Source organism: Podarcis muralis, chromosome 4, assembly GCF_964188315.1.
Source record: "Podarcis muralis chromosome 4, rPodMur119.hap1.1, whole genome shotgun sequence".
NCBI classification, from domain to species: domain Eukaryota; kingdom Metazoa; phylum Chordata; class Lepidosauria; order Squamata; family Lacertidae; genus Podarcis; species Podarcis muralis.
Genome location: NC_135658.1, coordinates 6,058,249 through 6,085,435, shown reverse-complemented (window position 1 = coordinate 6,085,435; position 27,187 = coordinate 6,058,249). Strand labels below are relative to the sequence as shown.

The 27,187-nt window shown below is 48.5% G+C and overlaps 1 protein-coding gene across 2 annotated transcripts in view; it reads right to left on the bottom strand.

The window, feature by feature from the left end:
- Window positions 1–27,187, bottom strand: part of CLPB (ClpB family mitochondrial disaggregase) — a 76,450-nt gene that overhangs the window by 2,241 nt on the left and 47,022 nt on the right. For both annotated transcript variants that reach the window (XM_077926837.1, XM_077926836.1), the window contains exons 7-14: window positions 26,316–26,430; window positions 14,469–14,546; window positions 10,373–10,428; window positions 9,032–9,076; window positions 7,321–7,482; window positions 4,373–4,529; window positions 2,888–2,961; window positions 1,409–1,528 (exon numbers count right to left, since the gene is read on the bottom strand). In XM_077926837.1, coding sequence (XP_077782963.1) covers window positions 1,409–1,528; window positions 2,888–2,961; window positions 4,373–4,529; window positions 7,321–7,482; window positions 9,032–9,076; window positions 10,373–10,428; window positions 14,469–14,546; window positions 26,316–26,430 — 807 coding nt within the window. The remainder of the gene's footprint in view (window positions 1–1,408; window positions 1,529–2,887; window positions 2,962–4,372; window positions 4,530–7,320; window positions 7,483–9,031; window positions 9,077–10,372; window positions 10,429–14,468; window positions 14,547–26,315; window positions 26,431–27,187) is intronic.

The window sequence follows — 27,187 nt, the reverse complement described above, 5'->3', positions numbered from 1 at the left end:
GTGCTATATTGTGTAAATTAAGGCCATATTACCTTAAACTTACTTTTTCTAACCGCACACATTTGAAATGGCTTGGCATCAAATATTCATCTGAATAAAATAGGTAACTTGTGTGTGTGGAGTTTTCTCTCTGCACAGATTTTGCAAGAGTCATAGCAATTGCACAAGGCCACATTTTTATTCATTTTTTTTAAAAAAGTGAAGTTTCCACCCCAAGGAAGTGCAACCCAAATTCTGCACACAGGGCACATTACAAAAAACAAAAACATGTGCGGAAGATTTGTTTGTGTTGTATATCATTTCTTAATCTAAATGCTTATTCTGACTTTTGTTTTTCATTAAAAGTGCTGTTGCTGCTTGGGCTCATCCAGCCGGGCTCATCCAGCTCAGTATAACCTTCACTGGCTGGCAGCAGCTCTTCAGGGCTCCAGAGGGGGATCCTTCCCAGCCCTTCCTGAAGGCACCAGGGAATGAATCTGGGACCCTATGCAGGCAAACTATGTTTTTAAACACTGTACTATGGGATGCATGCTGCTGTTTTATACTGAGTCAGGTGACTGGTCCATCTAGTGCAGCACTGCCATAGCCAGGCAAGATATTTCAGGACTACAACTCCCATCACCCCTGACCACTGGTCCTGTTAGCTAGGGATGATGGGAGTTGTAGTCCCCAAAAAACATCTGGAGGTCCAAGTTTGCTATGCCTGGCCTAAGCAGACAGGAAGTGGTTTCGGGAACAAGTGTCCAGTCTTGCTTGAGGAAGCTGGTAACTCTCTGCATGCAAAGCCAATATTCTACCACTGAACTATAATGCCACCCAAGATGGGCAAGAGTGCATTGCAGGGGGTTGGACTAGATGACCCTGGGGCTCCCTTCCAATTCTACAATTCTAGGATTCTATGAGTGACATGATTAGGAAACTAGATGCCACAAGAGAGGGGAAGGTGACTGGGAAGGGCACAGAATTTCCACTCTCTTGATTGCTGGTGCTTTTTACAGACAGCCGTCTGATTTTAATTCTTCAAACACAGCTTTAAAATAATAATACTAATGAGGACTAGGAACTTGCTTTGCTTTCTATTTTAAAATGGAAGCTCAGGATTGTAACAAATTTGGTGCAAAATTCCAGAAACTGAGGTCTGTGAAATGCTGTTGGGTCTAACTGTCATTAAACAGCAGAACTGGATAACACGCACCTGGATTTAATTTGTGATTTTTCAATTATGTGTCTGCAGTTACATATTTGTGTCCGCATTTATGAACCCCATCTTCACATTTTCAAGGGAATTAACAGCAAGGATTTCTTTCTCCCTTTAAATGAAGTGCTGGGGGGGTGCATGTGTGTTTGTGCGAAAGGCACAATGCATGAGGAGGGAGGAGGTGTGGGGGCGAGTGGCAGAGACCCTTACCCTCTTAGCCCAGAAGCTCAGCTCCTTGTTGACAAGCTGGATGAGCTCCGAGTGGCAAAAGGGGAGGAAGTAGACAATTTCGTTGATCCTTCCCAGGAACTCGTCTCTCCGGAAGTGAGCCTGCAGGAGGGAAAGAGGAAGAGCAGAGAGGTTTGCTGGGAAGGCAAAGCCAATGGGCAGTCTGCAGGGGAAAAAACCCTGTAACATGTTGAAATCGCTGTCCTTGGAGGACAAAACCAGACCAGGAGAAGTGAAAGCAAATCGAAATGAACAGAAGGGCGAATGAGCAGAAGCTCTCCACTCCCCCAATTACGTCTGGTGGGCTCCCTTTCATTAAGTTGCTTAGGAGGACTCTACCCCCATCTAAGTATGAACCAGGGAGACTCCTGCTTTGCTCCAGCGCTGTCATTTACTCCCAAGTAAACATATAGGATTGCAGGCTCTCCATTTTCCTGTTCAATGTGTTCATACACCAATTTGCTTCTGATGTTTCTAAAAAATATAAGAATTCCCCAGAAGCTAGTACGGACTTCTTTTCAGATGGATGTTTGTTATATTACGATATACAGTTCCCCGTATTTTAAAAAAAATTATGCCTAGTGACCCACTGGAATGTTCCCAATGGTACATAATAAATGTGTGCTGCTATACAGTGGTACCTTGGTTTATGAACTTAACCCGTTCTGGAAGTCCATTCTTAAACCAAAGCGTTTTTAAACCAAGGCGTGCTTCCCCATAGCAGCGGGGGACTCAATTTACAAATGGAACACACTCAACATGTTCTGCTTCCAAGGCAAAGTTCACAAACCAAAACACCTGTTTCCAGGTTCGCAGCGTTCTTAATCCAAGTTCTTCATCACCTAAGCTGGTGATAAGGTACCACTGTGCTGGTAAATATTGTCTAGGAAAAACGACAAGGATTTTGTAAAAAATCTTGTACGATCTACGAAGTAAGAGACAGGAAGAGCTGTTTGACAGTAGAGATTTTTCAACAGAGGTTGGATCACCATCTGCCAGGGATTCCTGAGCTATGATTCTAAGCGTACGCTTTATGTATATGTTATATAATGATCCTCTGCACTTCTCACACCTGAGCAATAGCAACAAATAAATATCAAATTGTCTTCTTGAAAGTCAACGATGGTCTGGGGTGGAGTCCTAAGGCTCCCCCATACCATCTGCCTCGCCATCCCAGTGAGTGTGTGGCATCTGGGGCTGAAGGTGGCAGTGAGGAATGCCAGCCAAACCAGCCTCTCCGCTTGACACGGGGCATTAGTGTGCAAGTGCTTTCGGCTCAGAGGCTTGCTTGCGGGAAACAACTGAGGAGCCCTCCAGGTCGGAGTTCTGCTCTCATCCATTTGAGCGCCTGAAACTGAAGAGGAGGACTGAAAACAAACCCCCGAGGCTTTGGGGCGTTCCACTTTTGGAAACCCAAGACGGCTGAAAGGAAAGGCTAGCGATAAACAGGGCCATCTGTACCTTCAAGATGGGGCGAATGACGTTCTCCTTGAACTGCTTGGAGATAGTGATCTTGTCTGTGATCTGGACGTCATCTGAAAGGAAAAGGCACAAGCCTGGCTCAGGGTGCAGGGAGACCCACAAAGACAGCACGCTATCCAGAGCAGGGGGTTCCTCTGCTCCTGCTTGTTGGCTTTGGAAGCCAGCACCGGAGCTTGGCTCATTCTGCTTGCCCAGTGTCCCGAGAGTGTCGTGAGCCAGTTTGCACAAATTACTGATTGCATTTATATCCCACCTTTTTCTCCAAGGAGCTCAAGGTGGCATACATTGCCCCCCCCCCGCCCACCTCACTGAATCCCTACAACAGCCCTGTGAGGTAGGTTAGGCCAGGCTTCCTCAGCCTTGGCCCTTCAGATGTTTTGAGACTCCTGGTATGCCCTTCAGAGGATCTTAAGGTCCATGAATAACCATAGTTTAGAGGTCCCGGGCCCTAAGGAAGTCAGATTATCCTCCACCAGGGCCAGGGCCTTCTCAGTGATGGCTCTGACATGGTGGAATGCTCTGTCCCATGAGACCAGGGCCCTGCAGGATTTAACCTCCTTCCGCAGGACCTGTATGACAGAGCTATTCTGCTTGGCCTTTAATTTGAATTCCGCCTGATCTTTTATTCCCCTTCCTTTCCTCCCCCTCCCCTTTTTATGAAGATTACCCGCTCTGGGATCCCACAGCTAATTCTCCCCTGGTCTCCTCGCTGGCCCACATAGGACTAATTTAGCCTGCTAGCCCTGGTGATCATCTAATGTTTATTGGATGGATTTCCCCCCAAATCAATTTTTGATTTTATTGTTATTCATGTTTTATACCATATTTTATGCTGTTTTTTGTAGCACCAATTAAGTGTTTTAAATTTGTTGTTAGCCGCCCTGAGCCCAGTTTTCTGAACCAGGAATGGTGGGGTATAAATAAAAATTTATTATTTATTTATTGTTACAATTCCCATCATCCCTGACCACTGGTCCTGCTAGCTAGGGATCATGGGAGTTGCAGGCCAAAAACATCTGGGGAGCCGAGGTTGAGGAAGCCTAGGTTACGCTGAGAGGCAAGACTGGTCCAAGGACGCATCCTGGGGCAAGTTTCATGGCGGAGTGAAGGATTTGATAGGAGTGAGGGATCTCATGATAGATGGGTTGATCTCGGGGCCAATCGCCGTGGCAAAGTGGGGTGATTCTAATCTGCTTCACCACACTGGCATGAGGTTAGGAAGAGGTGTGGCAGACACCCCAAACTTAAATGCTGGTGGCTAAATGCAGGCTGCTGGGGGCAGCCTCTTGCCTTCAGGTTGTGCTTTGGGGATATGGTTGGCGCCACTTGAAAGAGACAGGGAACAGACAGAGCTTTGTCTGATACAGCGGAAAGGATGTCACGCAGGTTGGGGTTTGGCAGGAGGAAGAGAACACCCAGAGATTAGAGGGTGGGGGGAGGAATGCACACAGGGAGAACGGGTACCTAGTTTTTCAGCAATTCTCTTCCGGCTGAGTTCCACGGTTTCCTGCCTCAGCTGCAAGGCATGCTGGGCGATCTCGTCGCTGGCCACGTTGGAGGTCATGATGAAGATGGCGTCTTTGCAGTCAATGGTCTTCCCCTTCCCGTCTGTCAGCCGGCCCTTCAGAAACAGCAACGAACAGCAGAGTCAGACTCCTCCGTAAGGCACAAGGACAGGCATCAATGCAAAGCCTACTGTTAGAAAGGGAAGTTTCTGATTCAGGCATAAGGCCCTCTTCTGCCCTGCAAGGAGGCTGCAGAATGATCCCAAGAAAGCAGCCCTTGTAGGAGATCTAGTCGAATACATTGGAAAGGATCAAGTTGGGGAATGCTGCCATAAAGAAAGACTGAGAGATGATGTGAGAACCATCTTCAAATATCTGAAGGGCTGCATGGAAGAAGGTGCAAGCTTGTTTTCTGTTGCTCCAGAAGGGAGGACCAGAATCAACGGATCCAAGGGGCAAGAAAGGAGATTCTGACTAAAGCGCAAAACTTTCTGAGGGTAAGAGCCATTCGAGAAAGTGGAACAGCCTCCTTCAGAAGGTTGTGGCTCTTCCTTTGTTAAAAGGTAAAGGTAAAGGTACCCCTGCCCGTACAGGCAGTCTTGCCAGACTCTAGGGTTGTGCGCTCATCTCACTCTAGAGGCCGGGAGCCAGCGCTGTCCGGAGACACTTCCGGGTCACGTGGCCAGCGTGACAAGCTGCATCTGGCGAGCCAGCGCAGCACACGGAAACGCCGTTTACCTTCCCGCTAGTAAGCGGTCCCTATTTATCTACTTGCACCCGGGGGTGCTTTCGAACTGCTAGGTTGGCAGGCGCTGGGTCCGAGCGACAGGAGTGCACCCCGCTGCGGGGATTCGAACCGCTGACCTTTCGATCGGCAAGTCCTAGGCGCTGAGGCTTTTACCCACAGCGCCACCCGCGTCCCTTCCTTTGTTGGAGGCTTTTAAAGCAGAGGTTGGGTGGCCATCTGCCATGGATGCTTTAGCTGAAATTCCTGCATTGCAGGGGGCTGGACTAGAGGACCCCCAGGGTCCCTTCCAACCCTGCAGTTCTACGTTGCTTGAAAGAGGAATGGAAGCATTTGGGCACTGCCTGTGCACCCGCCCCAGCCCTGGAAGGCAGCTTACTCGAGCTGGAGAAAGCCAGTTTAATACGCTGGCAGTGGAACGGCTGTGAGCTATAAAGACATATCATTGGTACAGGGGGATTGTTCTAGCTGCTCCCTCATCAGGCATGAGATCATAACCGTTCCTAATACCATACACAGCTAACCGGAGGGGAGGGCAAGAGGCACTTGGGGGTTGCTGCACAGGAGAGTCATTGCCTCTGCCCCCACTCTGAGCGCTCCCCTCCTCTGTCTCCCCCCAAGAACTCTAAAAATAAGAACCTTTCGAAAATACCAATTTGGGGAACGGCAGGGAGGGGGAGAGAAGAAAAATAAAACAGAGGCATAAGTCGTCTGTCCCCTCCCTCCCAACGCTGCCAGGCGCAGCCGTGCCCAGCTGAAGGACACAAATTTGTGCCGGGTGCTTGGGATTAACATTTTGGTTATTGCTCTGTCAGGCAGGCGGTTCAGGAATTGATTTCGCATTTAGTGGCTGCCACCATGATCTATGCAATACCAGTGATATTAATCCTAGAGAGACGCCCCCCACCCTGAAAAGCCCGCCACCACCAACAACAACCACGGAGCCAGTTTTAATAAAAACAAACAAAAAAAACAAACACACACACACACCAAGAAGTGAGGACACACACACAGGAGGGTGGTGAAATCTGCACGCGCTCAGCCTCCCTCAGGGGAATGCCAAGCGCTCCACTGCAGGTCAGCCAGTCAGCCTGGAGGAGTCAGATGTTCTCAGGCACAAACCAATGACCCAAAGGCGTAGCTGAGCATGTGTCAATGTCCCTCACCCCAATCAAGTGGGAAACAAGTAAAGTGATGCAAGTAAGTTCAGGACTCAAGGATGCCGAAGCTCATGGGCGCAGGAGGGTGTGTTCTGTGCAAAATCCAGTATCCTGAGATGCTCAACTGCGGAAAAGGAGCAGCAGAGTGCAAGCTACTAGTCCCTATGGTGGCACACCAGACAGCGACGAAGCAAACGCCCTGGTCATCTGGAGAAAGGAAGGGCTCAGCGCCCCCTCGTCAGCTTCTCATCCTTTCCCATGGCTATTCTACAAAATGGAATCTGCTGTTTACTGGTTAATATGGATAAATATGTTGGAGGCAGTGTGGTGTAGTGGCTAGAGCGTTGGACTAGATCCTGGGAGGCCTGAGTTCAGATGCTGACTTGGCCCAAGAAGCCCAGTGCCTCTCAGCAGATTTGTGGTGGGGATGAAGTGCAGAGGGGGAGAGAACTGTATGCCTCCTTGGAGGAAAAGGAGGAATTTAAGATGAAATAAATCTCCATTTACGTGGGGGTTATGTTCCGAGGTATGGTGCGTTTAAACCACGTATATTCGGAATGCCATTGGAAAAACCTGCAAGCACCGCCATCGCTCCCTCCAAACCTCCTTGCTCCAACTCCAACTCTCCACAGGCCTCAAAGGTTGGTGCAGGGGCCCCTGGGATTACTGGGTGCTGTATTTGCGCCATTTTTGCACACTTTTAGGGCCGTTTTTGCCCCTTTTGTGCCATTTCTGGGTTTGTGGTGATGTACATGTGCACAGTTTTCTCTGTTTGCTGTAGCAGCCCAAAGGACCAGGCAATCATTTATTGCACAAAACGGGGTCCAGTGTGCCGAGGGGTTATCTGGGTTAACACGTGCCTTTCGACTTGATAAGTTTGCATTTTTGTGTGGAGCAAATAACTTTTTCCTGACTGGCTAGCGAGGGTATATTGCCAAATCACACAGGAACCTCACGTTGCCACAGGGGCCTCGGACGGCTTCTTTAAAAAGACGGTCTTACTTCATCAAACAGCTGCAGCATGATGGTGAGGACATCAGGGTGGGCCTTGTCCACTTCGTCAAAGAGCACCACGGCATTTGGGCACTGCTTCAGCTTCTTGGTGAGCTGGCCGCCTTCCTCATGGCCGACGTAACCTGGCGGAGAGCCAATGAACTTGGCAACCTGGGAGGGAAAGAAGCCACAGGCGTCAGATGGGGACGCCAAAGACCTGGGCCGGGGGAAAGAGACTCGCTGTGGCTCAAAGCAAGACTAGCCTGCACAAGGAGTTCGGAGCCTGCATCGTCCGATTTCAGCGCGCCGAGAGAGCAAGGAAAAAGATTGTACGTCCAGAGCTGGGTGCATTTGGAATGGAGCAAATCTAATTACTAAGACCGCAATGTGCAAATTAGGCGCATCATCACATGGCTGCTTATGTTGCAGAATCAGTTCTGCTCCTCAATCTACGTTTTAAGGGATATACAGTGGTGGCTTTTTGCAAGGTCTGGAGGAATGGGAGGTGGACACGGAGAGCAGAGGCAGCTGAGTTATTGGTTCAAGGGCCCAGAGATAGAAGCCTTGGCAAGTAGCTCTGAAGGGGCCCTGACACATTAAATACCTTCTGCACTACACTCTGCTTTCCACTCATGTTCTAAAACCTCACCAGGAATATTTGATCAACAGGGACTAGGCTAGTGGTTGTACCATCTCCTGGGGGTGGGGACAGTGGGATAACCTGGGGGGGCAGCAGGGGGGGCGGCGCTAAAAGTCTAAATGACTATCAGACTTAGAACAGCTAGTATCACTGTCTCGAGTTCATCAATTTGGTTGAATTAAATTAAACCATTGTAAGTGGATTTTGAATAAATGTGAAATTAATGGTTTTAAATTTTATCATGTTATTTTCTTACTCAGTAGCAGTGGTAGTAGTAGTAGTAGTAGTAGTAGTAGTAGTAGTAGTAGTAATAATAATAATAATAATAATAATTATAGCCCACCCATCTGGATGGATTTCCCCAGCCACTCTGGGTGGCTTACAGCACATATAAAAACATAGTAAAATGTCAAGCATTTAAAACTTTCCTTTCAAATAGTTGTCCTTGACATCTGATGGGAGGGCATTTGCTCATGCAAACTGCAATTCTGAATAATGCTTTTTATAGAGTAGGGGGAACTGGGGTGGAGTTTGTGGAACCAAGGGGATGGGGTTCCCAAAAGGTATAGGAACCACTAGATTAAAAATTCTGTCTGTTTTTCATTAAAAAACGCCAACAAGCTTATTCTGCAACAGATTTCCACTTTCAGACAATACTGAGCCTTTCATAGCAAGGCCAAAACAACAACAACAACGAATAAATGAATGAACAGGGAAAAAATAAAAAGGGGAGGGAAATGAACAAGGAGATGGCTTGAGATCTCTCTCCAGGCACCATGGAAAAGCCTTATTTTATATCCCAACTAATCTTGCATCTAAGAAACAAGGAACACAGAATACAGCTACCTCCCTTCTGTTCTCAGGAGACAGGAAGGAATGTATGGGAGATGGTGTTCTATAGGGCACACCATAGAAATGTTAAGTTTTCTTTTTTCAGCTGGAGGAGCGAGGGTGAGTATCTGGAGAGAGTTTGCCACCCAAGAAGAGAGTGTCAGCAAAGGTGAGAATGCCAAATGCTGTCAATTCCGGGATCTTCAAACAGTGGTGGTGTTGCTGAGGGTGTGCATCTCTCTTACTAACCTCGTGTCTTTCCTGAAACTCAGACATGTCCAGCCTGATGAAACCCTGGTGGCACAAAGGAAACAAAAAGGGACTCATTTATTGGTGCTGATGACAGGCAGCTGCAGAATCCCGGATCCCTGACAGAGCGTGCCTGTTGCAATGCCAGGCTCTGCAGAGACCTGTGTGTCGTGTCCCCACTTTGCACATTGATCTGTATGCACAAAAGCTGTTAGGAGGAGAAGTGGCAGAGCATCTGCTCTGACTGCAGAAGGGCCCAGGTTCAAGCCCCTGCACCTGGGCATCTCCAGGTACAGCTGGGAACGGCTCAGTTTCAAACCCTGGAGAGCGGCTGCCAGTAGACTACGCAGGGGAAGAAAGACCAATGGTATGCTTGTTTTATTTAGTTACTGGTTAATAGGGATCTGCATGTGCTCCCTTTGCGCTGACTGAGCAGAGCTTGAAGCCATCCAAGAAACTCCCCAGGGATTCAGGAAGGGCACAAACTAAGCTCTACCTGGAGGTGTCATAGAGGACCAAGCCTGGGACCTTCGTCCCGCAAAGCAGATGCTCTACTCCCAAGCTACTGAGCATCCCTGGGCTTTCTCCAAACACAGCAGGCAGAATTTTCACCCAAATCACGCCCAACTTTTCTTGCATTCCTGCATTCAAATGTACCCAAGACGGCTGGGCTGGGCTGTAAAAGGTAACCAATGATGCAGAAACCACAATCAGAATATATTGTCCTTTGTGTAATAACCGGCGAGGTTTTTGCCGCACACCCAGAGGATGAGGCGGGCTTTCAGCTGGCACAGAAACAAGATCTCGGTAATGACATCTCCCTTAACCCGCCAGCTGCTGTTATAAGCCACCCTCTCCTCCTGTCCTTCCCCAATAATTCTCTCCACGTTTTGTGACGCCCTCTTTGATGCATTAATTAACTAAATAACCAACAAACTGATTAGGCTTTAATGAACCGCTTGTTCTGAGCATGCCATTGAATTAGCACGGCCTGTTTGTCCTTGGCTGTAGTGGTGTTTGATGTGGAGCCAGCAACCACGGCAGCGAGGACGAAAACGTAACTGGAAAAGGGACGGGGGTTTCGCCCTGGAAATCTGTGTGCAGAGCGGCATCCTGCATAACTCCAAAACCTGTAACATTTTTAAGCGGTGACTCGCTCCCACAGTAGCCACAGTTGTGGCCAGGGCAATTCTTCTGGATCAGGTTAGAGCAGCTCCAGGGAGGAAACTGTGAAATGGGAACCCTCTTGGTCAATGCCTCCAGGGTCCCTGGCCGCTCCACCCACTGACGCCTGGGGAAACAAGGCTGTTCCGCTGGGGGAACCGAGAGCAGAGGCCTTACCTTCTTGACATCTTTGTGCAGGTACTTGGCAGTCTGCTTGGCCAGCTCAGTTTTGCCTGTTCAAGAAGTGGCAGAGAAAAGAGGGAGCGTTGAGGGAGAAACGCCTTGATAAGGACATCAAGAAGAGACCAAGCAAAAAGCTCTTGGGAAGTTGCGCGGCAACAAAACCAAGACCCGTTTGCAGCGTCTGTGTTGCAAGTGAGATCATTGAACTGTAGAGTTGGAAGGGACCACCAGAGTCATCTAGTCCAACCCCCTGCAATGCAGGAAACTTTTTGTCCAACATGGGGCTCGAACCCACAATCTTGAGATTAAAGAGTCTTCTACCAACTGGGATAATATATACTTAAAGAAACAAAAACAAACACAGCACAGGCTCAATTCTCAAGCTACCCCAGGAACACGAGAGCCACTGCAACAGCACCACCTTTTCCTGTGTCTACTGGCTGCATGGGACATTCTGGGCTACAGAGGCTCCTCCCTCCCCCCCGCCAGGTTTCAGACATCTGGAAACGGAGTCAGCAAGGATGCTGGGCGTCAGCCACAGCATGGTCTCTCCTTCCGTGGGTCCAGGCTTTCTCACACCCCCTGGCAGGCAGCACTGGAGGGAGTGGCGTGACAGTGGCATGACCTGTGGCTCTCTCCGTCGGAGGCAGCAATGCTTCTGAATGTCAGATGCTGGAAACCACAGGAGGGGAGAGCTGCTTTTGGACTGGATGGGCCATTGGCTCTTCTAATGCTCTGCTCACAAACAGGGTTCCCTGAAGTACCCATACCAGTGACAGCTGTCAGTCTCAGGGATGGACCCCGTAGGTTCTGCTTTCGCTTCCTTCCAGAGCTGCCCCCCCCCCCGCCCCTTCGTCTGCAGTCCCACCTTAAGCTCTTCTTGGCCTCATTAGAATGGAACTGGTTGCTGGAAACTGATTCTTTTAACCCTATAAAGGCCTCCAAACTCTCCCTACACAAAATTATTAGTTTTTTTTTTAATTAAATTTTTATTTTTTTCCAACAACCAAACACAAACAGTGAAACCCCCCGGCAGCTGATACATTGGGTATACATAATCAATAATAACATATTAAAATCAACCATATGTACAATTTTATATACGTTAACACTCCTCCATCCACAAGGTTTATTTAACTTTTAACATTTTAATTGCCCCAAATTGTTCAAACCTACCCAAATAGTTCAATATCTTCTCAAACCAATTCTCCTCTTTCTCAATGACCTTAAACCCTTTTATTCCGTGCATCTTCACAGTTAGATATTCAAAAATTATAATATTACTCAGCTTTTTTCTCCATTGGTTCACCCCTAGCTCTTCTGCATTTTTCCAATTACACTACTCACTATAACCTGTCTGGCTGCAGTTACCATCCATTTTACCCATTTACATTCCTCTTTTGTTTTTAACTTGGTGCTACTCACAAAATTATTAGTTATCATGGTCATGTTTTTGTAAGATGACAGAAAGGACTTTTTGGAACTGCCAACCTGGTGCCTTCCAGATGTGCTGAGAATACAACTCCTATCAATGGCTGTGCTTAGCTGGGCCTGAAGGTAGCTGCAGCCCAAAGCTCTGGAGGGCACCAGACTGGGGACAGTTGGGCTACAGAATACCTTTTGCTCTTAAAATAACTTTTGTGGGGTGTTTTTGGAAAACATAAACTGCAAAGGAAAGTGAACTGTCCCTGCTGCCTCCAGCGGGGGAAAAAGGAAGCCTTGAAGGATTTGCTGTGCAAAAGTGCTTTGGAGAACCAGGCGAGCAATGGAGCCGAGGCCCATCAACCCAGTCTTCCCCCAACGCAACGTCCTTGACTTCAAGACAAGGAGCAGATTTGCTGGGAAACACAATATTCTTTGTTTATTGGATTTATATGCAACGTCTATCATAAAAGTCTAGGCATGAAGGCGATCAATAATTCAAAACACATATTACGGAATAAATCCACATCGACATGGTATCAACAAACATGTCAGCCCCCACTGCGGCGGGAGATTTTGTCCCTCGCGAGGCATGTACCTGCGCAGAGCAGCCCCCGCAGGACCCTGATAAGGTGCCCTCAAGGTGAAAGGGCACACCAGGGTCTGCCTGACCCAGACGAGATGCCGGAGGGAAGACTCCTGAGCGACAATCCTTCCCTTGGCTCTTCCTTTTACAACCAGGGGCTGCCAATTCCTGCTGCTTCACCCTTTTCGGTGCAACTGCATCTTGCGCAGGGGTTGCGCTCTGGTGACAGTGCATATACGCAAAAAAGGCATATACCCGAAGGACCCTTGTATGACCATCCTTACCTTCCAAGCAAGGCAGAGAACTTTAAAGCTCTCAGGTTTGCTTTTTTGGGTTCTTGGATGCTCTCATGAAATCTCACAGGGTTGTCTGAGATCATGGCAAGAGCATCTCAAGAGCCTAGTATGCAAGTCTGACAGTTTAAAAGCACACTCCATGCCAGGAAAATCCTGCTCAAAAGGATCTTTTGAGCTATCCGCTTACATTTGATTTGTGTGATTTCAACCAGCTGGTCTTCAACCATGTACGGTTGAAATAGCACATGTTAGATGTGTGTAGGATGCGATCATACTGTACCCCCCCAAAGCCACATTTTATTTTCTGCTAAAAGCTTTGCCCTGCCTCTTCACCCCTAATTTCTATGACTCCGCCTCACCTGCTCTCTCATCTGCCTGGTTCTAGGGTTTGGAATTAGCAGGGTGCCAAAAAGTACCTCAAAAAGTCTGGGTGCCTTTTTTTTTTGCACCTTGCTGACACTCATACATTACTGAAATGTATGTGCTTTGAAGCCTCAAATTATATGTTACGGACAGACAATATGTTAAGGAGTTTAATAATAAAGAGTAGAGTATTTTGGAAACTGAAGTATGCTACTAATATTTTTATTGCCAACACCAAATTAAACATGTATTAACCATTTCACTTACGCAAATTGCGTATTAATTCATGCTTATCAAAATAATAAATTAAAAGTGTTGCTGACCGCCCCCCCCCACCCCGTGGCATCTAGACATTCTGTTTTTGGCGCCTACAACTCTGGTCCCAGGAGCCATTTGGCTCCTAGCTTTTCTATCCCAGTTTCTAACACTGGTTCTGTGTCTCAGAAAGGGTGATTCAATTCAGACCCCATGCCAAGCCATGGCTGGTGCTAATCAGAGCTTAGAACACAAAACAACATAGGGGTCCAGAATGCTGACTGGGCCTTGGGTCCCCATGATTTTACTCCAGTGAGAAGGCTCTTCCTGGTCCATTCTAGCTTCCCTGCCTTTGCTGGACCCTTCTCAATCTTTGCTCTGCAACAGGAACTACAAACTTGCTTCTGTCTTTCAAAAATGGAACCAGATCTCAGGGTGCCAGTTCGGTTTAGCGGTTGTGGGGTGTGGGTGCCTTGGCAACACATACAGCTCTTCCCGGGGCCATCCTTTGCTGGAGCTGGCAAGAAGCTTGCGAAAGGTAACACAACTCTTGATGACTTCTGGGATGATGCTACGACTAAGGATTTTCAAATTCTTTTTTAAAAAAACAAAACCACAGCCTGATGGGTAGGGAATGATCCTGGTGAATTGATGTCTGTTTTTACCCTTTTAATGGTTTTATTGCATGGTTTTATGCTTTTATAGCTATAAACTGCTTTGGCGGTGTAGGTTTTTTTTAAACGACACAGCAGTATACAAATATTTTTATAACTGAATAATAATAAAAATTCTATGTTTCACATGAATATTGTACCTAGTGTGATTTTCTCACTTTGGAATTTGGGATAGTTCATGTTCAGTGCCACTATTACGCTGTTGCAACTTATTTGTTATAGAAAGTGGTGTTTGCCGATGACTTGAACCACTGGCAGTGTCTGGGCAGCGGGGAAGGTAAGTGGACTGAAAATCAACCTGTCCTTTACTTGAGCCCAGAAAAGTACTTGAAAACTAGACTTGAGATTTCTGGCCCTTTCGTGGTGCAACATCTTTGGTTTTTCTATCTCTAGCATGTGTGGAAAAATCAGCACTGGCGTTACTTCTGGGGCTGGACCAGCCTGCATCATCCCCCCAAAAATGAAAGAAGGAAAAAAAAGGACGCCGACTTTACCTATTCCTGACGATCCCAAGAAGAGAAAAACCAAGGGATGCTCCTCGTCGTACCAGCCATTTTCCTTCCTCCGAATGGCTGCAATCGAAAATGCAAGAAAAACAAAGGAAGGGGTTATATATCTGGGCACATAAAAAAGGGAAAGGCATATAAATCAATGACACAACAGCAAGTATAATTATCACTAAGTATACACTATGTTTTACTGCTCTCTGCCCACTCAAAGTCTTCGCTGCCATTAGAGCTACCTAATTTGATTAGCCAGCAAGGCCCCCAGAGATACCTAATCAGGTTAGCATGGATTTGGAAAGCTGCCCAGAGCAGATTTCGGATAAAGTTTTCCAGGATGTGCACTCAGCGTTGCCAGGGAAACAGGAGGGAGGATGGACACTGAATGAACCAGAAAGGGACCTGTCGGGTGGACCGAGAGGGGAGGGTAAAGGGTTGGGGGAAAGAGAGATTCTAGAGGCTCAATAGCTCGCCAGCTTGTAAGCGCCACCTTTGTGCACAAAGACCTGGGAAGGAGAAGTTTGCTACCTCTCCGACGCTAACGGGAAGGAAGCTTTGAATTCAAGGTCACGGCAGCCTTGTGAAGACTCATGGGCCACCGTAAAGAATGGTGCTAGGATGGAGGAGGATGGAGGGGAGATATGCCAGGGAAACATGGGATGGGTTTGGAACACAAAAGGATCTACTTTGCAGAGGAGCAGCACTTAAAACTTCTGAGTTGGCCAAACCTGCCCTCTGGGGCAGACAGCTTCCCTGTGGATCCTGCTCTTCTTGGCACCCCGACTGCAGCTTTGCACTCTCAGGTCACAGCACATGCACAGCGTTTAAAAAGGGAAGGAAAAAGTGATCACACGAGAACAAGGGGGCAGCACTTGTTTACATTCAGTGGCTGTGCTTAAGGTCTGGCTGCTGCATTAAAGCAAAGGACCGGACACATAAAATAAAGGACTTCTCTACGTAGCACACAGTTCACCTTTGGAACTCAATTCCACAGGAGGCACTGATGGCTACTAGCCATGATGGCTCTGCTCTGCCTCTACAGTTGGAGGCAGCAATGCTTCTGAATGCCAGCTGCTGGAAACCACAGATTAGGAAGGTTTCCCTTGTGCTCGAATCCTGCTTCCAGGTTTCCCACGGGAGGTTGTGGGCTCTCCTTCTGTAGAGGTTTTTATACAGAGGTTGGATGGTCATCTGCCATGGATGTTTAGCTGAGATTCCTGCATTGCAGGCTGGGGCTGGACTGGATTACCTTTGGGGTCCCTTCCAACTCAACAGTTCTATGATCTGTTCACTGTGAGAACAGGATGCTGACCCAAAAGCTCATTGGCTCTCTTTATGTTCTTCAACACTTGTCGCTGGTGCCTAATGGATGTAATCAGTGGGCATTCTTTTTTGGGGTGGGGTGTGCAGCGTTATATGGAAGCTGGAAGTGGGGCATTTGGGCTACTGGGGAGAGCAGAGAAAAAGAAGGGGTGGGGCCTCAGCGCAGCAACAGGAGAAGCTCCAGAGACTTCTTTAGAAAATGGCATAACAGTCACTTCTGAGGGGCAGATAGTGAAAAGTGGGGTACAGTGTTCCTAAATAAATATTTGCTTGTGAGTTCTGACCCAAGAAATGCCCTGTCTATTCCACATGTGGCTGCCTGGATTCTGTCCTTCCATCCAAGTACAGTGGTACCTTTGGATGCGAACGGGATCCGTTCCGGAGCCCCATTCGCATCCTGAAGTGAACGCAACCCGCGTCTGCGCATGTCGCAATTCGCTGCTTCTGCGCATGACGTCATTTTGAGCATTTGTGCATGCGCGAGCAGCAAAACCCGGAAGTAACGCACTCTGTTACTTCTGGGTCTCCATGGAGAGCAACCCGAAAATACTCATCCCAAAGCTACTTCAACCCAAGGTATGACTGTACAATGGACACTCGGGTTGCAAACGTGATCCGTGCGGGAGGCACATTCGCAACCCGCAGCACCCGCAACCCACAGCATCGTGTCTGCTCACGCGTGGATTGTGATTTGGCACTTCTGGGCATGCGCAAAGAGCGATTTAGCGCTTCTGTGCATGCGCCGAAACCCAGAAGTAACCCATTCTGGTACTTGCAGGTTTCGGCACGTCTGTAACCCGAAAACGCACAACCTGAAGCTTCTGTAACCCAAGGTATGATTGTATAATGCCTGGTGCAGGATTCCTGCTTTAGCCTTCTGAGAAAATCAGCTTTTGCTTCAAAAACTCCATGAAGCTCTTGCCTTCATACATAAAGACAGGCTTGAAAAAGACGTGGGCAGGAGCTGGATTTCTGAGCTGCAGTGATGTGAAGCTACAACGCTCTGCCCCTTGGCAGCCTCAGCAAGCAGCCCCCAACAGAATAAATTATGCAAAACAAAAGCATGCAGGCAATTTTGCTTAATTTATGCAAGTTGCAGAACAGGCTCTTCCTGACACAACTTGGCGGGATTTTTAATGGCATTTTATGTTAATTTGTATAAATTGTTTTATGAATTGGCAGCATGTAAATACGTTTAAAAACAAACTCCCTGCACATACTCTGTGAAATTGTGGCTGAAAACTTATTCAACCCCCACTTCCCTTTTCTCAGAGGTGCACAACTCACCACGAGGCTGGCTTTTCTGGGTTGCTCTGGCATGGTGAAGCAGCATCTTGAACCCCCTGATCCGTGTCCTGACCGTGACTCCTCCTCTCCTGGAAAATGTTCAAGAAGCAGTTTTCAGTCAGGACAGGGCGAGGCGCCATCTTGGTGTGCTCTGAAGCATTCAGAGGACCACTTCAGCATGCACAAGCCACCCAGGAAAGTCAGCACACAGCATGAAAAATGGTGCCACAAACCTCCAAACCATGCCAGCTGCTCTATGTGCCACATTCACCACCCAGATCTTTTTTTTCTTGGGGCCTTTGAGTTGTAAACGCAACACTGAGGTGAAGCCACTTCTGCCTGCCAGGGTTTGAGGAACTATGGACCCAGCAGGAGAGGACAATCCAGCAGCTCGATGACTAATGCACCAGTAGCCACACTCCATGAGAAAGCCAAAGGAACATGGCTACTAAGCTGCCATGTTTGCACCACAGTGTGTCTATGCCCGCGTGTGGGCCAATGGCCTGATCCAGAAAGCTCATCTCATAGTCACCACCCCGTTAGCCATTCCACCTGAGCCCATGAAACCACTTTATTTTGTTAAATACATAAAATAGTCTCTCCCCCCCAAAAAAAACCCCTACAATTTAGATTGCAAACTCCCTGGTGCTAAGACTTGTGTTCCCCACCTGCCTCAATGCTATTCTGTGTGCTGGTGGTCTTAATTAAAATTCATAGCCACTCCAAGGCAGAGAGATGAAGCCACAGCAGCTCCCAGTCATTCTTTCGTTTGTCCTTTCCTGATGCTTTAAAAGAGGATCAAACATATTCATGGCGAAGGAGAGGGAACTGTGGAACTCTCTCCCACAGGAGACAGTAACAGCCACCAACTTGGGTGACTTTAAATGGAGAAGAGACAAATTCATAGAGCAGGAAAGGGCTACTGATGGCTATTAGCCAGAATGGCTATGCTCTGCCTCCAGAACTGCAGAAGGGGAAGATTCCTCTTGTGCACGACTCCTGCTTGTGGGTTTCCCCAAAGCGGCATCTGGTTGGCCACTGTGAGAACTGGATGCTGCGCTACACGGCCTGATCCAGCAGTTTCTCCTTATATTCTAAACTTAAAAGAACTCAAGGGGCAGAGGAAAAAGGGGAGGGTCAAAGGGATCAGTGCTGCATTAAAATAATAATCTCAGATTCAAAACCTGCCCATAGGACTGCTGGGCACATCAGCAATTTAGCTTCCAGCCACCACAGAACCTTTCTGACCTCTCCTCCGCATCACGTGCTCAGCAACAGCTGCATGCAGAAGGCCCCGCGTTCAGTCCCTGCCATCTCCAGTTAAGATGCTATCACAGACAACTGGGCTTGGAGAACAGCCCAGGAAAGGGACTCTTTGCTGCCATTCAGGGGAAATATCCCCAGCCTAGGTGGACCAATGTCCTGACTTCACATGCCACGACAGCTTCACATGCTTCTTGGGTTGAAAAGGTACTGATACATCAAGGAGAGGCAGCGACGACTCATCCGATGAAGGTCTTCCCAGTTTCCAGTCCTATTTAGAACAAGGCCTCTGCCTTCCAACGCACTTCTCAAAAGCTGTAGAACCATAGCTCAGGGGCAGAGGACCTGGTCTGCATGCAGAACATCTCAGCTTCAATCCCAGGCACCTCCAGGCAGGGCTGGGAGATGCATCCTGCCTGGAAACCTGGAGAGTGGCTGCCAGTCGGTGTAGGCACTCTCATAAAAGTGTTTTGTGATACTTTGTGCAAAGAAGGGAGGATGCTTCAGGAGCTGTATTTTGCAGCCTTCCCCTGTTGGTGCGTTGGATGAGGCTGATGGGAGATGCCCGGAAGGGCGCCAGGTTGTTGTGATACAGTGTTCCCCAACCTTGGGCCTCCAGCTGTTTTTGGACTACAACTCCCATCATCCCTCGCTAGCAAGACCAGTGGTCAAGGATGATGGGAATTGTAGTCCAAAAACAGCTGGAGGCCCAAGGTTGGGGAACACTGTTGTGATAGACAGGGCCTCCTTGCAGAGAGCGCTCACCTGCACGGGCGGCTTTTTAAAATTCCACGCAGCCCTGTCTTGGCGGTTGACAGAGGTCAGCAAGACCGGAGATGCGACGTATTACGCTTGACAGAGGCGCTCCTTAAAAGTAGGCGAAATGCCAAGCTTGAAAAGAATGGCGAGCAAAAGATATATCTTGTGATAGCCGAGTAGGATAATGGAAGGGGAGGGCAAGGCAGACAGAAGGAGAGAGAAAGAGAGCGAGAGAGCGCAAATGAGAACCACCAGATGCTTGAAAACAGGCCACTGTGCTTCTTGCAGAGAAGGGCAATGTGGACGGCATGTCCAGAAGCACCCAGAGGCAGAGGACGAACTCTGGAGAAGGGCCAGTGAGCTTTTCCAGACACGGGGCTCCAAATAATGATCCTTTCAACAACAGAGAGAGAGAGAGAGAGAGAGAGAGAGAGAGAGAGAGAGAGAGAGAGAGAGATGAGCATCTCTGAATGTTTTCTGCCTGTTTCCTTCCATGTGTTTTTAAAATGAAAGCAAGAAAATCTGAGGCCAGAATCAGGCCTTGCTCAACTGATCGTTTTGGGAGAGGGTGGCGACGCCATTTCCTCCTTGTGCAAAAGGAAGGAGCAGTTTGACGTGACCAGAGTCACACCATGAAAAGTGTGGGATTTAGAAGGGGAAGGAGCTTAGTCTTTTTCTTCTTCTTCTTTTCAAAAAAGAAGCATGGAAGTGTTTGGGGAGTGATTGGCAAAATCTTGGCAGGTGGAGGTGGTGCTGAGCAGGACTTTCGGCAGCCAGGTGGTGGTGGTGGTTCTGAGGGCTCTGCTTGCCCTCCTTGCCCTTCCCTTTCTGGAGCAGACAAAGTCACCTTGAACATTTCCTTCATTTCCATAAGAATGGAAGAAGAGCCTGGCTACTGGATCAGGCCAGTGGCCCATAGAGCCCAGCATCCTGTTCCCGCAGTGGCCAACCAGTTGCCTGTGGGGAACCCCCCAAGCAAGATCACGGCATAAGAGGGCAAGAGCACTCCCCGCCTCCTGCGGGTCTTTGACAACTGCTATTCAGACGCATTATAGTATGGCCACATCTTAAGCACATTCAACTCATGTGATCTCAAACATATGTGGCTGAAGGCTGGCTGGTTGAAATTCCACAGGTAAAATGCAAGAAAGACCCTCTCAGCGTCTGAGAAAGACCCTTGGAAACATATTTTTTATATTGACTTTGAGCAAAGGGCACAAAGCAACTCATAATTACTCACTAGCAATTTGGAAATTGGGAGACCTGGACCACCGTGGTGATCTCGGCCTCAGTTCCCGATCTGCAAAATGGGCACAATGGAGGTCCGCCTGGCAGGGCTGCTGCAAAAGCCAACCAAGAAAAAGACAGCAAGGGTTTTTCTCTGAAGGTAAAAATAATTTGATAGCTACACTGTGCAGCACTGCCTAGGATTGGAAGGTGAAAGAGTTGGTTAGCAACAGAGCAAAGACCAGCTGATGTGGCAGTTAAGACGCCGGTGGCTCAACGTAGAATAACAGAATTGTAGAGTTAGAAGGGACCCTGAGGATCATCTAGTCCAACCCCCTGCAATCCAGGAAATGCAGCTGTCCCACAACTCTGGCATTATCAGCACCACGCTGTAACCAACTGAGCTGTCCAGGACATCTGCACCACCTGGCCATGGAGGGAATCCAACCCCTATTTTAGACAGATCCGTTCTCTGCAAGGCTACGCTCTCCTCACTCTTGCAGAAAGGCTGTGGAGGAACTAAGGCACAGAAGTCCTGGCTGAAATTCTGGGAGCAGCAGAGAGAGAAAGAACACAAGAGAGGGAGGGAAGGAGGCAGGCGCTGCCACCTTGGGCCTCCCTGGCTCCAGAGCTCTTTCCAGCCTGGGCTTCCTTTTGCCCTCCGTAACTGCAGAGCCGCCACAGCGCTGGGTCTCTGAGAGGCCTTTCAAGCTGGCTATTGAACTGATAAATTCACTGTATTACTTTACACAAATCAATACCCCAGCAGTTATCAGGGGTTGACGTGACCAAAATTGGTTTCAGCCAATTTGTGAGTGTAATAAATGTCCATTTATCAAATCAATTCATTCTGTGGGGTTTCTTGGCCTGGCCGGGCTCGTGACGCCAAAGGGGCGACGTCCTTCGGGCATGAACCAAAGACCAACTTTGCCCTTGTGAGGCAAGGCACTGGCATTCAAGGGACTCTGCTTGGCTTTCCCCACTGCTGCGGTGGCCCAGTTCGATGAGCAGACGTGGGTCGGCTGGGCAGGAAGGTGGTGGCCAAAGGGGTCAAGGCAGAAACAGGGCCAGATTCCTACCGCCAGCCCACTCCCACTCTGCTCCAAGAAAAGTGTGCTAAACTTTAAGCCCCGTGCTGCTCTACGGGAAGAGCCAAAAGTCAATGGGAAGGACACCTGGCAGGCTCTAGGCAGGGCTGAGAAAGACTCCTGGTCTGAAACTGAGGACAGCTGCTGCCAGTCAGTGTAGACAACTACAAGCTCCTACTACAAGCAAAACGCCCACCAAATAAGTGGGAAAGCAACACAGCACAGCTATGCAAGCGGCTGCTCATTTTGAATGTCTGCATCCACTATTGACCATTCGTCTTCATCCTTTTTCCACTATGGAACTTGCTCCCACAGGAAGTAGTGATGGCCACCAACTTGGACGGCTTAAGAAAGAGGATTAAGCAAATTTAAGGAGCAGGATAAGGCTGTCAAAGGCTACTTAGCCATGATGGCTTTGCTCTGCCTCCACAGTTGGAGGCAGCAATGCTTCTGAATACAAGACTGGTGGAAGGGAGAGTTGCTCTCATGCTCAGATCCTGCTTGCAGGTTTCACATGGAGGTATCTGGTTGGTCACTGTGAGAACAGGATGCTGGACCAGATGGGGCACTGGCTTGACTTAGCAGGCTCTTGTTATGTTCTCATATTCTGGGGCATCCCTTGGAAACATCCTCTTGTTGTTGCATTCAGTCAAGTCTTGCTCCTCCCAAAACCTGAATGCGCTTTCTCTCTCTGCCAACAAAGTTGATGCCCTGGGCAACCACATTGGGCAGAAGCAGCGAGACAACTGGCTAGAAGACAACAGACCGAATGTAAGCTGTGAGCCTCAGGTCGGGCTCCTCAAACTGGGTCCCAGTGAGCCCACAGAAGCAAGAAAGCAAGCGCCAGGTATGCCCCTAAACAGAATGCTTGCTTGACAACTGTCAACCATCCTGTGTCCTGGGATGGAGCATGAGGAGCTAGCAAGCTAGCAGCTGAATTAAGGGTTGCTTCCTGACACTCCTCTCCCCACACCAACGTGCACTGGCATGGGGTGGGGGGCACATTGCTGCAGCATTTAGACCGGGAGCACAGCAGTCGCTTCGCAGTCAGGAGGTATGCCAAGTGTGCCCTGCATTTGGCAACCCCTCTGGAAAGATGGGCAAGGGCTACTCAGAGTAACTGGGTATGTGTGTCAAGAACACCCCCTCCCACCCACCCACGTCAAAGCTTCACAGGTTGGGACCCATCAGGGCAGGCGGCAGCAAAAGCACCAGCAAGCCTCCCCTTCCTGGCGCGATATCCCGAGGCAGAGTGCGCCTGGTCCTGCCTAATTCAATAAAGGGAAGTTCCATGAAGGCAGCTGCTCTCGCGAGCCCCACCACCACCTGTGTCAGAGAGAGGCCCTGCCCATTAATCAAAGCTCCCTAATTAGCCCCCGCTGCTGCCTCCAGGCACAGCCTTTCTCTAACCAGGGTGCACATGTGGTGCCTTTGCAGGGGAGAGCCTCGCCCTCCCAAACCCAAGGCCCAAACTACGTCCCGCGATCTTCATTTACAGCACAGCTCTGGTCCACCCAGGCCCGTCAGATGCTAGAGAAACCAAGCTCTTTCTTGTGTCCCTAGAACTCACGCTTGCAGAAGGATGCTTAAAAAGCTGGAGGCAGCGGCAGAGCAAAGGCGTGAAGGGGCCTTGCCCACTGTTCATGGGGTCTCAGCTATTGCTCAGCCGTGTCCCAAGTGCTCCATTCAGGTTTCTCCTCCACTGCCTGCAAGCGGCCAAACCAAATGACGAGTCACCAATTGCTTTGATGACCAGAGTCATAAGCATCCCACCGTCTCCTGCCCCCAAACGCAAATTCTGCAACCAGAAAAATGCCACTTTCTGCACTATTTTTGCCTGAAGGCACAAGGCCTTTAATTTGATCTTTGTGCAGTGCCCAGGAAGGCTCATGCACTGAAAACATGAAGGATACGATCATTACAAATTATTCAAATTTATCAAATCCGCACATCAATATTCATTCCCCTCTGATTTCATTCTTCTCATCCCAGCCGTGAGGCAGCGTAAACAGCGAAGGAGAATATAGATCCTCTACCGAGAAGGGTAGAGACATCACCTTGCCAACAAAGGTCCATATAGTAAAAGCTATGGTTTTCCCAGTAGTGATGTATGGAAGTGAGAGCTGGACCATAAAGAAGGCTGATCACCGAATAACTGATGCTTTTGAATTCTGGTTCTGGAGGAGACTCTTGAGAGTCCCATGGACTGCAAGAAGATCAAACCTCTCCATTCTGAAGGAAATCAGCCCTGAGTGCTCACTGGAAGGACAGATCCTGAAGCTGAGGCTCCAATACTTTGGCCACCTCATGAGAAGAGAAGACTCCCTGGAAAAGCCCCTGATGTTGGGAAAGATGGAGGGCACAAGGAGAAGGGGACGACAGAGGATGAGATGGTGGGACAGTGTTCTCGAAGCTACCAGCATGAGTCTGACCAAACTGCGGGAGGCAGTGGAAGAGAGGAGTGCCTGGCGTGCTCTGGTCCATGGGGTCACGAAGAGTTGGACACGATTAAACGACTAAACAACAACAACAACGAGAAGGGCTTCGCTTAGGCTCTATCAAGCTTCAGTGGTTTCACAGGCACTGTCCCATTTATTTTCAAGCTCATCTCAAGCTTGCTTGCCTATCCCCCACCAACCCCCCAAATCATTAAACTGGAAGGGATGTTGAGTAGCTCCTATTATTTCATCCAAGACAAGAGTCCAAAGCCAGGTGACATGTTAACGTAGCTCACTCTGTTCTACATTAAACTCAGCTTTCCCCGATCTGCTACAACAGGTAGTCCAAAACCTCTGGAGGGCTGCAGGTTCTGGCAGCTGGGATTTCAGGTGATGAGAAGGCCAGCCAGACTTGTACCCAACTTCCCTCCTCCAGTCTTTCATGACTCATATTAACAGGCCAAAAGAGGCCTTTGCTGGGCTCTCTGCAGAGCTGTGAGGATGGTTCCCGCCAGGGAGTAGGTTGTGTGAACCATCCCTGACTCAGGCAGGGGCAGGACTGCCCATTAGGACGTGCTTAGGATCAGTTTCTGCCTTCTGGGGGCTCCTCAGCCTGGCCTTTGGCCACAGTTAAAATATAAAAAGAGGCTTCAACAGCCCACATCCCCTCCCTTCCATTTATCGCCGCTAATGGTCTCGCAAACACAACAGGGGGAGATTTCAGTAACAGGAGGTTGACAAAGAGTTTTAATATTCTTTATTTACTACACAATGGACTCCGGGAGAAGGGCAGAGAGATACTTTCCGAGGCCCTGAAGTCGTTCGCATTGTTTCTGCCTCCCAGTGCAGTCCCAGGTTCCAAAGAGCTCTCTGTTTTGGAGGGGGGACCTGTCTCCTGTGACAGGCTCCAGGACACAGAGTGACTTTATTTGGGGGGGGGGTGCACCCTCTGGGTCCCCAGGATGGGCATGCGCTGAGCAGACACTCGGAAACCACCCCACATTTCAACTTTATTTGTGACTCTGCCGCATTCTCTGAAGGCCAATCCAGAGATAAAAGTTTTTCTTTCTTGGAAGGCGACCCATGAGAAACTTTGCAATGGATTGCAAAACTGACAAAGCCTAGCTCTGAATAAAGTGGCCAATTTGGGTGTGCCCTGTACCCCTTCTGCCTGGAAGCGGGAGGTTCAGGTGACTGAATGCTCCCCCCTGCAACAAAGCAGAACAGAAGAAAGCCTGCACACAGAAAACTAGCAGGTCAGGGAGGAAAAATGATATTTCTTTGCTATCTCAAGGTACCACTAAAACACACGGCGTACAATCCTGTCTCTCACAACCAGTGCCTCCCCGGGGGTACTCAAGGTTATGCAGTACTGGAACCTCTTTCTGTTGTTAAAAACTGTAACACTTAATGCGATAACTTCATGCTGAGTATCAGTGCCTGTTTTTCTTGGGGAAAAAGCACTGCTCAAAATGCACACCCTGATCTCACCAGCAGAGTGGGATGCACAGAGAAAGATTTTAACCGCCCTAATGGGCGGGGTACAAATAAATTATTATTATTATTATTATTATTATTATTATTATTATTATTATTATCGGTTGCAGTGTGTATATTGCTTTAAAAAACTCCAATCTGGAATAAAAGCCAGCCAAGTAATGCTATGGCAAGAAAGGCTGAAGCAATTATACACTGCAATAAGAGGAGCTTCCTTTCCTAATACAAGCAGCGCAGTAGTAACACTGCTCTATTCAGTGCGGCTAAGAGATCATCTGAAAAAATGGTTCCGTTTGAGAGGATGTTGAGGATGCTAAGGAGGATCTGGATTCCAACTCTTATTGTCCCCAACTTTTTGGCCAAAGGATCATGGCCACCACCACGCTATGGCTCCATCTTTTGTTTCATTCCTCTTATCTGGTCCACTTTTGCAGACCAATGGAACTGAAGCCCCTGGTTCTCTGTCCTTCCCGTGGCACCTATGATTTCACGAGGAACATACTTCCCAAGCTTATTCCTGCAATCCTAGGAACTAAAATCCATTTTTCTTTACAGATATGAATTCTGACATTTTCAGGAGTCAGAATTCTGCGCCAGATGCCAAATTGCAGGGCTATGTGCTACAGCTGTAGGCAGCTGCAACACACAATAGTGCCCAGACCTTCACTGGTGACAAAATCCCTTGTATTTTCATCTCAGGCAAAGAAAAAAACCCAGCAATTACAAAAGCGACTCTCCACAAACAAGAATAAAAGTTTTTAAAAGCTGGAATTCTCGGCTTTGCAGCTTAAGGTATTCTTGACTGTTTTGTGCGCACACACTTTCTAAATAAAATTATAGCATAGCATTTATGTGACACACACGTGTGGGTGCACACACACTAACTAACTCCCTTCCAGCTTCTCTGCAGGATTTGCAGAGCAGAAGGCTAATCAAATCAGAGCCCCAGATCTTACCAGCTCCAACAGTTGCTATGGCGCTCTCCTGGCCAATGATATGTTCCCGGAGTCTCTGCTCCAGCGGGAACCTTCGCCGTTCCTCTATTTCCCTCTTGCGCTGCTCTTCCTGGAACTGCGGAAAGGAAAAGAAGTTGCTCTCTTAAAAAGATACCCCAACATCCATGCTGTAAGGATGTCCATGTGACAAGCTTCTCTATCACCTGCCGTGAGGTTAGCTGGGTATAGGAAGAACGTGTTTATCCATTTTAAGACATTTATAACCCACCGAATGTCCAATGCTTTTAGGAACCATGAGTCAGACGCACATGTAAAATGAATACGCAAGGAAAATAATCAGAATTGCATCCATGGCAGCAGAGAAAGGTCACAAAAATGAACCAGTGGGAACTTAATTAAAAAAAGCTTAATCACCGCAGACCCTCCAAAAAAGAGGGAGCATTTTAAAGTGCAGCGGAAAACCAGGAGGGAGGGGAAGGAAAAGAGAGACAGAGAAAGCCTGGGGTGGCTGAAAATGCCCTACCCTACGTGTGTCCATGATGGATGGCCATCCAGCCTCTGCTTCTCCAAGGAAGGAGAATCCACTCCTTTCCATGGGAGTCCGTTCCACTGTCAAACAGCTCTCACTTTTAAAGCTATCCAACCTGGTGCCATCACTGGGTTCTGGGGTTAAAAACCAGTACGCAAGAGAAGGGAACCGGGGACCTCTCTTCTAGAGCAGCTTCTCTATGTGCCAGAGAGAGACCTAGGGGTACACTGGCTCTTTTGGGGGGGGCACTGGGAAGAAGCTGGTGAGCAGGGAGTAAGTTGACCTTTCCCTACTACACAGCCTTGCATTGATGATCCTCAAATTAAGAGATTTAGCCCACTAA